The sequence below is a fragment of the Xenopus laevis genome, chromosome 5S (assembly GCF_017654675.1).
Source record: "Xenopus laevis strain J_2021 chromosome 5S, Xenopus_laevis_v10.1, whole genome shotgun sequence".
NCBI classification, from domain to species: Eukaryota; Metazoa; Chordata; class Amphibia; order Anura; family Pipidae; genus Xenopus; species Xenopus laevis.
Window position 1 is genome coordinate 77,284,373 of NC_054380.1, and position 11,806 is coordinate 77,296,178.

The window sequence follows — 11,806 nt, forward strand, 5'->3', positions numbered from 1 at the left end:
TCTCACCAATAATTTGACCTGCTGTTTTCACAATCCTTTGCAGCCTATTGCGATCATCACTACTACAGTTTCCATACCACACCATGGTAAAATATCACCATATCAGTAAAAAGAAGTAAACAGCCGTCGTTGTGCCTTACTAACTAAAGCAGAGGAGTTGAGATGCCACATAAGATCATCTGAAATATGGAGCCCTAGAAATTTAGTGTTCTCTACACTACTCTCTACATTTATGCACAATGCCTTGTGTGTTAGCCTATGGGGACCTTCCCACTTTTCTAAGGTTTTTTTGATCGAAGGAAAATCCTTCGATCGATCGATTAAAATTCTTCGAATTGATTTCTCCTTCGATCGTTCGATCATAGGATTTGCAGTAAATCCTTCAAATTCGATATTTGAATTCGTAGGATTTTACTTCGAGGGTTTATTAACCCTCGATATTCGACCCTTAGTAAATGTGCCCCATAGTCCCATATCCTAAAATTAATGAATAGCATTCTCACATAAGCGTTGTTTTTCCTCTAAATGTGACAAGGACAGGTGGAGGGCTATTAATATATCATCATCAGAGAATTGATTCTGAAGGTAAGCAAACTGAAAAGGATCCAATAAATCGGGAAACATGTTTCTACATATCCCTTGGCAACCATGACACATCCTAAATAGAATCAATTAGCCTGTATATTTGTGTAATTGGCAAACACTGATACATTACTTCAAATACTCCTCCAAGTCATTAATGTACCAGTTAAATAAAAGTGGGTCCAAAATAGAAATCTGAGAACCATACTAGTAGAGTAAGTACAACTGCCAACGATGATCCTTTAGCCAGTTTCCGATATATGTACAACAACATTACCACCATCTGAGTTTAGAAAGAAACGATTTAGGTGGCATTGTGCCAAAACCTTGGCAAACGCCAAATAGATCCTATCTACTGCAACCCCTCAGTGTAAATTCCTGCCTACTTTATTATAAATAGCAATCAAATTTGTCCAACATGAGCTGTCCTTCATAAAGCCATGCTGATGACTACCTCTAATCCATTCCCCAGAACATAATACTAAATATGATCCCTCTACTTTAAACTCATTTAAAATAACAAAAATATATGATTACAAAATATATGCTTAGAATATATATATATATATATATATATATATATATATATATATATATAGAAAGCCTTAGGAAATACGAATTCAATCTTCTGCTTTTTGTATAAGGATATTTTAAAGGATAGCCTCAAGACTTCAGAAAGAGGCTTATCATCCATAATGTCTCCAAGCAGCTATGGTAATATATTCCCATACAAATAACAACAAAAATTGGCATTGTTTTCTATAAATATGTAGGGATGACACTAGAGATGTGATCATGGTTTCCTGAGATACCAAAATATTATGATATAATATTATGAACACCTACTTTATATATATTTTATATATAAAATCCAAGAAAAAGCAATATCTATCCCAATGCGCACATTTTTGTTATTAAAATATTAATATTTTGGGCTATAGGTCACATATGTTAAATATGTATTCATTGTTATACTGTATAGTATTTTGGTTTGAATCCACATTTATGGACTCCATACATTTTTTTTGGAAAGTTTTGACAGGTTTGGGATCCGTTTTCCAGAAACCCGTTATCCAAAAAGCCGAAATACAAAAAGGCCATCTCCATAGGGGAAAATTTACTAAAGGGTGAAGTGGCTAAGGTTAGGGAAAATTCGGCAGCGTGACGTAATTTTGCCTCTTTGTCGATTTACTAACGGGTGTTGGAAGTGGACCTACTCTAGCGCTACTTCGCACCCTTATGCCAGACGAAGTTGCGCTATGGCGAAGGGACGTAACTATGCTAATTCATTAACTTAGGGATTTTACTGAACGTTACCTCTTGCGCCAGCCTTGCCTTCGCCACCTCAGACCAGACAAAGTGCAATAGAGTAGATAGGACTTGCTTCAAATAAAGTTTACAAGTCCCAAAAAAGCTGGCGTCTTTTACATTTTTAAGGGTGATAGGCTGAAAAAGATTGTAAATTGTTTTGGGGGTACCCTCCTTCCCCCCTACATTTCCTAACATATGGCACCTAAACTATACAGTGGGAACATGTATAAGGCAAAATAACAACTCTATTTTATTTTATGAAGGTTTCCCAGGCTTAGTAGTGTAATGTATTTGCTGCTTCATATACCATTGTACTTTAACTTGGCGCCGTATGCAAATTAGGCATTTCTAGCGTAACTTCGCTTTGCTTGACGAATTAATGCTAGCGCAATTTCGATACCTTTCGCCTCCTTGGGCGCAACTTCGGATTTTAGTGAATTTGAGTAGCCTTGGCAAAACTACGCCTGGCGAAGTGCAGCGAAGCCGTCACTAGGGCATTTTCGGCGCTAAGTGAATTTGCCCCATAGACTCCATTTTAATCAATTAACACAATTTGTTAAAAATTATTTCCTTTGGGAATTAATATGGGTAGAGGATAGGAGGGTGGCAAGGGGCATTCTGATATTTTCTTCTTTGGCGTCCAGTCCAGTTGATATGTTGTTGCCACTTTAAATCCTGAAATAAATAAAAAATTTTTTTTTAAGAAATGATTTCCTTTTTCTTGTACTTCTACTTAATCCTAACTAAGATATACAGTAACGGATCCTTATTGGAGGCAATGCTATTAGGTTTAATAAATGTTAATAGACTCACAATATGTAACTATGTAACTATGTTTGCCACTAATAGAAAGATCCCTGGAAAACCCCAGGTCCCGAACATTCTGAATAACAGATTCCAATACCTGTACTTATGCAAAAAGGTCTTTTGTGAGGCTGAAATATTTTCTATCGAGCCATGAGCTTTCCCGGGTAGAATGTCTTTCCCTCTAAACCAAAAAGCTCATCTTTCAAGACCAATGTCTGACTTGAAAAACCATCCACGTTAGATCATAGATAAAAACCTGAAACATTCACATGTAAAAAAATTAAATCATATAGGTACTGTATATATTAAACAAATAATTTGATTATTTAAATGAATGATAATGAATTATAAATACACTCTGACCATTAAAACCAGTGATGGGCGAATTTGTGCCATGCATGGCAAATTTATTCGCCCATCACTACTTAAAACATCAGGCCATAGAGACAGATGAACCCCTTCACTAATCCAAAGGTTGATTACTATTAAGCCACATGGTTCCCAATAACTAAACTTATGCATGCAGTATTAGTACAGTATATTCACTCTGACTGTGTAAAGGCACAAAAGAATAAATGTGAGCAAAAAGATCAGTAGCAAGCAGGTAGATCAAATACTACAGACATAATATCAGATTCTGTTGTATCAAAGAAGTATAAAATACTAAAGGGAAAGTATAATATTAAGGGGGTATTAAAGTCTGAATGGTAAAAACTCAAAAAATTCGAATTTTTCGATCAACAATCCGAAAAAGTCAAGGTTTTCGTGCGACAATAAGAAAAAGTTGCAGTTTTTGTCGATCTTATTTTTTTTGCTTTTTTAATGATAAATAAGGGTAAATCCTGTTTTGTTTTTTTTTATTAATTAATCAGAAAAATTTGGATTTTAGTAAATAACCCTCTTAATGTGTTTTGCTTTGCAAAAATATTACCTAGTAAATGCTCAACACTAATTTTGTATTGTACACCGACTGTATGTAATGATATCAGAATAAAGACATTGGAAGAAAATTTATGAAAAAATGTTGGCCAAAGTGACTTTTTTTCCAGATGAAAAGAAGCATGTATACGTGTATAAAGAGTCAATACAATAACTTCTCTGTAGATCTTTTTCCTTGAAAGTTCTTTACAAAGGACACGAGGAAATCTCTTGTGACTATAAGAATGATACTCTCATCTTTGGCTCTTTCAGTTTCTGCAGATTTATTGGAGACTTTCAGAAATGGTTTAGATAATAGCTTCTTAAGGTATCATATACAGTATTACTGAAATCTTGCTGTTAAAATGTTGCAGAAAGAACCATAATACCAATGTGGAATTGGAAAGAATTTTCCTAAGACAAATGATAATGCTCTTGGAACCCAATGAGCCGGTTAGGGAAGCAGGGCCTGACAGGGTTAAGGAGAGGGCCACTCCCCGCCCCCTTTTGCTGTGGTGCGCTAGGATTGGCCAATTTGTTCCCGGGTTCGGCAGAGGAGGCAGAGTTACAGGATACTCACCAGTCGGCGCCGGGACGTGGAAGCAGCAGGACGCAGCATCGCAGCATGGAGACGGACGTCGACCGCGTGGTGAGAGAGTTCCGGGAGGCGGCGAAACAGCACGGATCTTCGTGGCTCCAGGACCAGCTCCAGGATCTTCTTCGTGGCGTCGAGGATCCGACGGTGAGAAGACGTCCAGCGAGGAGGATTCGTCCACCGCAGAGGCTCAGTCCGGGAATCCAGCGCGACTCTTCATCGGGAGCAGGACATCGTGGGGACCAGTCGCAGGAGAGGAGCGCCACGTCGGTTCGAGTCGGAAGAGGACGCAGACGGCTGTCGGTCACACGGGAAGAAGAGGAGCAGTCGGACCAGGCCAGGCAAGTATGTCCGGTAAGTGCAGGCCCCACCAGCAACGCACCCACAACAGACGGCCTCATTACCAGTCCACGGGCGGAGGGGGGCCAAACGGAACCCGCCCCCTCCCCCAGGGGCCACGGCATCACAGGGGGCCCCAGCCATGGAGGGCCCGGATCAGCTGGGGCCTCTCGTTCCTTGGGGGGCAAACGGGCCACTACTATAAGGGGAGGCAGGAGGCTTACCAGCACCTCCCCTCCCCCAACGGCCATTTCTACGGCACGGTCACGTGCCTTAAGGCCCCGCACGCACGGCCCTACCACACCTGCGTCCGGCGGGTCGCAGGGCCAGGCAGGAACCCACAGTCCACGGGGGGAGGAGGAAAATAGGAGTCCCGCCCCTCCCCCCAGGCCCAGTGCCACTGGGGCTAGGGGCAATACACGCGGGCCCCATTCTCCAACAGCCACCAGACCACATGGGCCCAGGATTAGCAGTCCACGGGGGGGTAGTGCAGAACCCTCATCGCCCCCTGGCCCACAATCCACCAACACCAGGTCCCAAAAAAGGGCACCCACTACTGCTGGTCCCACCCCTCCCCCCAGCCAAAATATTATACAAGTTCCCCTTGCTACCGGCAAGGGAAAACAACCTGCAGCACGTGTTACCCGTAAGGGTGACAAAATTGGAACGGCCACGGCGCAGGTGTCCGGCCAGGCACCTCGCAGAGATGTTACGGCCTCAGAGGCGGGGCCAGGTACTTCAGCCTCCTTTAACACCCATACGGCTCTTCCAGTACAAAGGGTGGCCACCTCCGCTCGGGAGATGAGTGGGGAACACAGTATACAGGCAGGAAGATTGGGCCTATCTGACCACGTAACACCCCGTCGGCGGAGTAGATCCAGTAGCATTAGGTCTCGGAGAAGCAGGTACCAGTCATCCAGGTCTAGGAGCAGGTCCCACACCCACAACATATCACGGGGCCATCGCACGGCTCACCACGGGGCCAGGTCACATAGCGGAAGGGCTTCCGTAGACAGAACCCCCCACAGGGAGAGGGATGGGGGGTGGAGGACGGAACACTCTCGCTCTTGCTTGTCTTTCAGGAATGGTTCCAGTGAATCCGATGGGGACCGGGACAGGACTGGCAGGACAAGGAGCAGACGGAACAATAGAAGCAATTCCACCGACAGGGGGAGACGGTATCACAGGTGCCATTCGTCCATCAGCCACGGAGGGGTCAGCAGGAGCCGGTCGTCCTCCAGGAGAGCAAGGGTGTCAAGGAGCAGTTCCGCAAGCAGGGCCGGACGGCACGTCAGGAGTCGCCCATCAGCTCACACCGGCCAAGTCAACGCCTGCAATTCAACCAGCCATCCACGTTCCATGGCTCGTCAGACGGCTCAGGAGGGGCCAGGAGCAGCACAAGAAGTTTCACCACAACTAGCAAGCCTGGTTACGGTCCCAGAGGTTTCTACTGCCCCGGGACCAGGAGGTGAGGTCCAGGGTATGGCACATGGGGTGGGGCAAGGGGAGGACTATACTACACTTCTTCATGGGCTTAAGCAATTTCTAGAGGGCTGGGAGGGTACAAGGTCCAGCACAGTGGGGGGGCCATCCCAGGTTTGGGTCGGGGGGTCAGCACCCACATCAGCAATTACCGAAGCACCAAAGGTGGCGGCAGTGGTAAGTGACACGGCAGTGGTGAGTGCAGGTAAGGATCAGGTCCCGGGAGCAAACAGTGAACATGATAACAGGGAATCTGAGAGGGCAGCTTTAAGCGGCATTACAGAGACGGCCAGACAGAATGCCTATGTGTCATTCGCTGGCCCTTTGGGAGTTCATGTCAAGCAGGAAGTGAAGGAACGGATTTGGAAGGGCGAGTTTGTGGAATTGTTTTCCCTCCTCCCCTTGGATGAGACAATTGATTTGAAGGAGGATGACAAAAAAGATAGCAAAAAAGAGGAGGAGGAGAAAAGAAAAAGTACTCAAAATTGCCAAAAACCTTTGGCAACTGGTTAAGGGCGTTTTGCATTTTGGCCAGTATTATAGGGGAAAAACACCCAGAAAAATGCTCCTCCCTTTTTTGTTATGTTGACGGCATTTGGGAAGCTTTTAAGGTGTATGGTGGGCTCGCATGGTGGCGGTATGACGAACAGTTCCGGCAGCGGCTGGCAGCTAACCCTTCTATGAGGTGGGACCAGATGGACATTACCCTCTGGCTCAAACTCATGATGGCTCAGAAAGCATCCCCCTTTCAGCGGGGGGCCGGGGGGGCACAACATTCCGCCTCCTCGGCCCCTATTAAGCCCGGCTACTGCTGGCTGTTTAATGACAGCCACTGTAAGTTCGGCAACTCCTGCAAGTACAAGCACGAATGTTCAGGTTGTGGGGGAGCACACTCTTATGTCCGCTGTTTCAAGAAGGGAAAGGGTAACCCCAAGCCAAGTGATGCTTCCAAAGGGGAGAACACCGGTGAGGCTAGACGCGATGCGGCCGTGGCTCGCCCGCTACGGTAAACGCAAGGAGGCCATTTTGTTAGAACAGGGGTTTAAGGACGGGTTTCGGATCCCATTCCGGGAAAAAAGTGGTGTGCATAATTTACGAAATTTGAAGTCGGCCCAGGAATTCCCGGCGGTTGTCCGGAATAAGTTGTATAAGGAGGTTCAGTTGGGTCGTGTGGCGGGTCCGTTTACCTCCCCACCGTTTGTTAATTTGAGAGTTTCTCCGCTTGGCGTCGTCCCCAAAAAAGATCCAGGGAAATACAGGTTAATCCACCATTTGTCATACCCCAAAGGAGGCTCCGTGAATGATGATATAGATCGGTACTTGTGTTCAGTTTCTTATACTTACTTCGACCACGCCATTGCGTTAGTTCGGGGGGCAGGACGTGGAGCACTTATGGCCAGGGCTGACATTGAAGCCGCCTTCCGCCTATTACCCATACACCCGGATTGCCACCATTTACTGGGTTGCTGGTTCGAAGGGGCGTTTTTTTGTGGATTTGTGTTTGCCGATGGGGTGCTCTATTTCTTGCGCCTATTTTGAAGCATTCAGCACGTTTTTGGAATGGGTTGTTCGTAAGCAAGCGGGTCTCAATTCGGTCGTCCACTACTTAGACGATTTCCTATGCGTGGGCCCAGCCAAGTCCGATAACTGCTTCCACATCCTCCAAACGTTGCAGGAGGTGGCGGAACATTTCGGAGTTCCTTTGGCCCCTGAAAAAACTGAAGGCCCTGCAACCACTATGCAGTTCCTGGGCCTGGAGGTGGATTCAGTGGCTGGCGTATGCCGCCTCCCTTTCAGTAAGGTTCAGGACCTCCGAGTAGCAGTCGGTAGAATCAGACTGATTGCTAAACCCACTTTGCGTCAAATACAGTCGGTGTTAGGGAAATTAAACTTTGCCTGTCGAGTTATACCGGTGGGCCGGGTTTTTAGTCGGCGGTTGGCGCAAGCGACGTCGGGCACTACGGCACCTCACCATCACGTGCGGTTAAACAAAGACATACGTGCGGATTTGGAGGTTTGGGACACATTTTTGCAGGATTTCAATGGTACGGTTTTGTTCCAGGCGCCTGAAATCACGGCGCAGGAAATGCAGCTTTTTACCGACGCGGCCGGCAGTGTGGGTTTTGGGGCTTATCTAGCCGGCCAATGGTGCGCCAAAAAATGGCCCCAGTGCTTGGTGCGATTCCGAGTTGATACGGAACTTAGCGTTCCTCGAGTTATTCCCGATAGTGGTAGCTTTGTTTATCTGGGAAGCCGAGTTGCGGGATCGCAGTATTGTTTTCTTTTCCGACAACATGAGTGTAGTTCACGGGATCAACAGTTGGTCGGCTTCATCACCACCTGTCCTTAAGCTGCTTCGGGTTCTGGTTTTGCGTTGTCTGAGCTTGAATATTCGTTGCAGAGCGCGTCATGTAGCAGGGGAAAAGAACGTCATTGCTGACGCACTTTCTCGCTTTCAGTGGGAACGATTTTGGCAGGTGGCGCCAGAGGCGGAACGGGAGGGGTCTCATTTCCCGGATCATCTGTGGAATCTCGGAAACATAAATTGATGGAGCTGGTTGAGAAGTCGGTGGCCGCATCGACATGGGCGGCATATAGTAAAGTGTGGGCTGAATGGCATCAGTTGGAGGAATGGTCAGGTGGTTTCAAAGATGCTGATGATAGGAAGGCTGCTTTAATTTGGTACGTGACTTGGTTGGCCGAGACGGGCAAATCAGTGTCAGTAATTGAAAAACGCATGGCGGCTTTGGCATTCCTTTTCAAATTGGCTGGACAAGGGGATCCCACGAAAGACTTTCTGATTCGGCAGGCTATTCGAGGCCTTAAAAAGAGGCAGGCCTCCAGGGACACTAGACGACCACTTTCCTTTGCCTTGCTAGTCAAACTTCAGGAGGTGCTATCCTGTTGCTGCACTTCAGCTTTTGAAACATTGCTCTTTCAAGCGGCATTTGTGCTTGCCTTTTTTGGGGCATTTCGAGTAGGTGAATTAGTAAGCAGCAGCAAAAAAGTACCGGGAGGACTAGGGATAACGGATCTGAACGTCACTGACTCTTCGGTCCAGGTTCGGCTTCGCAAATCCAAAACGGATGTGTGGGGGAAAGGTGTGGACGTGATCCTGTATAGACTGGATGGTGGTTTAACCTGTCCAGTGGGGTGCATGGCAAGGTACCTCGAGGTGAGGCCCAGCGTTGGCGTATCTTTGCTGATTCATGAGGATGGATCCCCACTCACAAGATTTCAATTCTTGAGTGTCTTACGGAAAGGTTTACTTGACATTGGAGTGCAGCCGACCGACTTTGGTACGCATTCCTTTCGTATAGGAGCAGCGACCGAGGCGGCGCGGTTAGGTTTAGGTGATGCCATAGTAAAACGGATCGGCAGATGGGAATCCAAATGGTTTCAGGGTTATATCCGGCCAAGCCTGCTAGTTTAACTGCCATTATGGGTTTCCTATTCTATTCCTCTTCCGATAGCATGGACTGTATATATTTAAAAAACAAAAAAAAAAAAAAAAAAAAAAAAAAAAAGTCTTCTCACCATTTCTGATTATATTCCGGTTTAAACATGTCTGTTTTGTTCTGACAAGGTTATAAAATGTTAATTGCGATACGCTCCTGCTTCGAGTGTTTCATTTGGTTACTTGCGGGTGTACTTATTGTGTTTTGTTTTCACAGGTGGTTCAATTTCTGTGTGGTTACTGGGCCATTCCTACATCTCCTGGGCCAGACGGCGAGCCGCAGTTAAGAACTCTGGTCCGCAGCTGGGCTTTCCCGAAGGCCGGGTGAATATCCACTGGTTTGGCGTTCCAGGTTTGCGGTGGCCAGGAGTCTGGCCTACATTGTTGCGGCACGTAAGGTCTGGTCGCCGTCCAGATGTGTTACTTATACACGCTGGCGGTAATGATATGGGACTTCGGTCTCAGCGTGAGTTGGTGTTAACTATGAAGCAGGACTTAGATAGAATTCGGGGATTGTTCCCGGATTTGATTCTGGTTTGGTCTGAGATGGTACCGCGTTTAGTTTGGAGATATGCCAGGAATGGGGACAAAATGGATAAGAGCAGGGTCAAGGTGAACAAGTTAATGGCCTCGTTTGTGAGAAAGTTTGGAGGAATTGTTGTACGCCATTCCGACCTGGACGATAAAATGCCAGATTATTTCAGTAAGGACGGAGTTCACCTGTCCGAGTTGGGGAATTCCTTTTTCACCTTGGCCCTCATGGAGGGTATTGAACGGGCCCTCGGATTATTGAGTGGCGGGTCGTGCCGCGCTTAAGGTGTCAAGCAGCCACGCCAGTGGCGGAGGGTGCCTTTACAAGGACCCCCAGGGGGAGTTAAAATTGGGTATTTTGCAGCAATGGTATGTAGCCTGGTAGGCCTGGGTTCCCATGGGATGTAGCCTGGTTTAGGGCCCGGGAAAATGGAGGAGGAACCAAGCTTACCAGTTGAGGCTCAGCACCCACACCCCCCCCCCCCTTTTTGTCCCGGGGGGGGATGATATAAAGGTGGGGTAAAATGGTTTGTTATACAAACTGCTTGTTAAGTTAAATATGTTATACATGTTAAGTATGGTATTATTTTGTTAAATAAACAACTGCGGCCATCTCTTTCCAAACCAGTGTTGTGTGTGTGTATCATTGGGCAGGAGGTATGGGGTTTCACTCAGAGGGGAGGGGTACAGACTCGACGCTGCACCTGTCATGGAACCCAATGAGCCGGTTAGGGAAGCAGGGCCTGACAGGGTTAAGGAGAGGGCCACTCCCCGCCCCCTTTTGCTGTGGTGCGCTAGGATTGGCCAATTTGTTCCCGGGTTCGGCAGAGGAGGCAGAGTTACAGGATACTCACCAGTCGGCGCCGGGACGTGGAAGCAGCAGGACGCAGCATCCCGCCCCCCCTCCCTGTAGCATGGCGGTTACTGTCGCAGTTGGCGGAGGGTACCTTTACAAGGACCCCCAGGGGGAGTTAAAATTGGGTATTTTGCAGCAATGGTATGTAGCCTGGTAGGCCTGGGTTCCCATGGGATGTAGCCTGGTTTAGGGCCCGGGAAAATGGAGGAGGAACCAAGCTTACCAGTTGAGGCTCAGCACCCACACCCCCCCCCCCTTTTTGTCCCGGGGGGGGATGATATAAAGGTGGGGTAAAATGGTTTGTTATACAAACTGCTTGTTAAGTTAAATATGTTATACATGTTAAGTATGGTATTATTTTGTTAAATAAACAACTGCGGCCATCTCTTTCCAAACCAGTGTTGTGTGTGTGTATCATTGGGCAGGAGGTATGGGGTTTCACTCAGAGGGGAGGGGTACAGACTCGACGCTGCACCTGTCATGTCTCTATAAGGTTGATTATTGGTAGCAAATGAAGATCATTGGTTGACCTTCCTATATGTTATTCTAATTTTGTACAAAGAGCATACTAACTGACTTCTTAAAATGCAGTGGTTCTATGTGGCAGTATAGCATGGCACTCTTCAAAGTACAGCACTGACCAGCAGAGATATTGTTAGAGTTTGGCAAAGGTCCAAGGAAATCTCTCAGAAGAATACCATTGGAGATGCATTGAGGCTTCCTACTTCAAGGCTGTGTTCTGACTCATCCTAGAAGCTTGAAGCCTAGCTGCATCTTCAACAGAGACACACGGGAATCTGTGGGTAGATGGAAAAGCATGCATTCTCTATCACACATAAACACTTGCAATGTATTTTGCCTCAGACAAAACAGATTCCCTCTAGACTGATGGTAATAAACAAAAAATGGTTACTTTCCCTTTAATTAT

General features: G+C 46.6%; 1 protein-coding gene across 1 annotated transcript; it reads left to right on the plus strand.

The window, feature by feature from the left end:
- The first annotated feature begins 5,898 nt into the window (after positions 1-5,898).
- LOC121394254 lies at positions 5,899-10,338 on the plus strand. The gene is made up of 2 exons (XM_041564665.1): positions 5,899-6,020; positions 9,709-10,338. Exons 1-2 carry the CDS (start codon positions 5,912-5,914, stop codon positions 10,305-10,307), a joined length of 708 nt encoding a protein of 235 aa, XP_041420599.1. The 5' UTR covers positions 5,899-5,911; the 3' UTR covers positions 10,308-10,338.
- Positions 10,339-11,806: the final 1,468 nt, after the last annotated feature.

What these genes read in the sequence shown, in the direction of transcription:
- LOC121394254 (XM_041564665.1), top strand. Translation starts at nt 5,912, where the DNA reads ATGGCTCGTCAGACGGCTCAGGAGGGGCCAGGAGCAGCACAAGAAGTT. An exon ending in TACTGCCCCGGGACCAGGAG is followed by an intron (nt 6,021 to 9,708) that starts GTGAGGTCCAGG and finishes TTGTTTTCACAG; the next exon opens with GTGGTTCAATTTCTGTGTGG.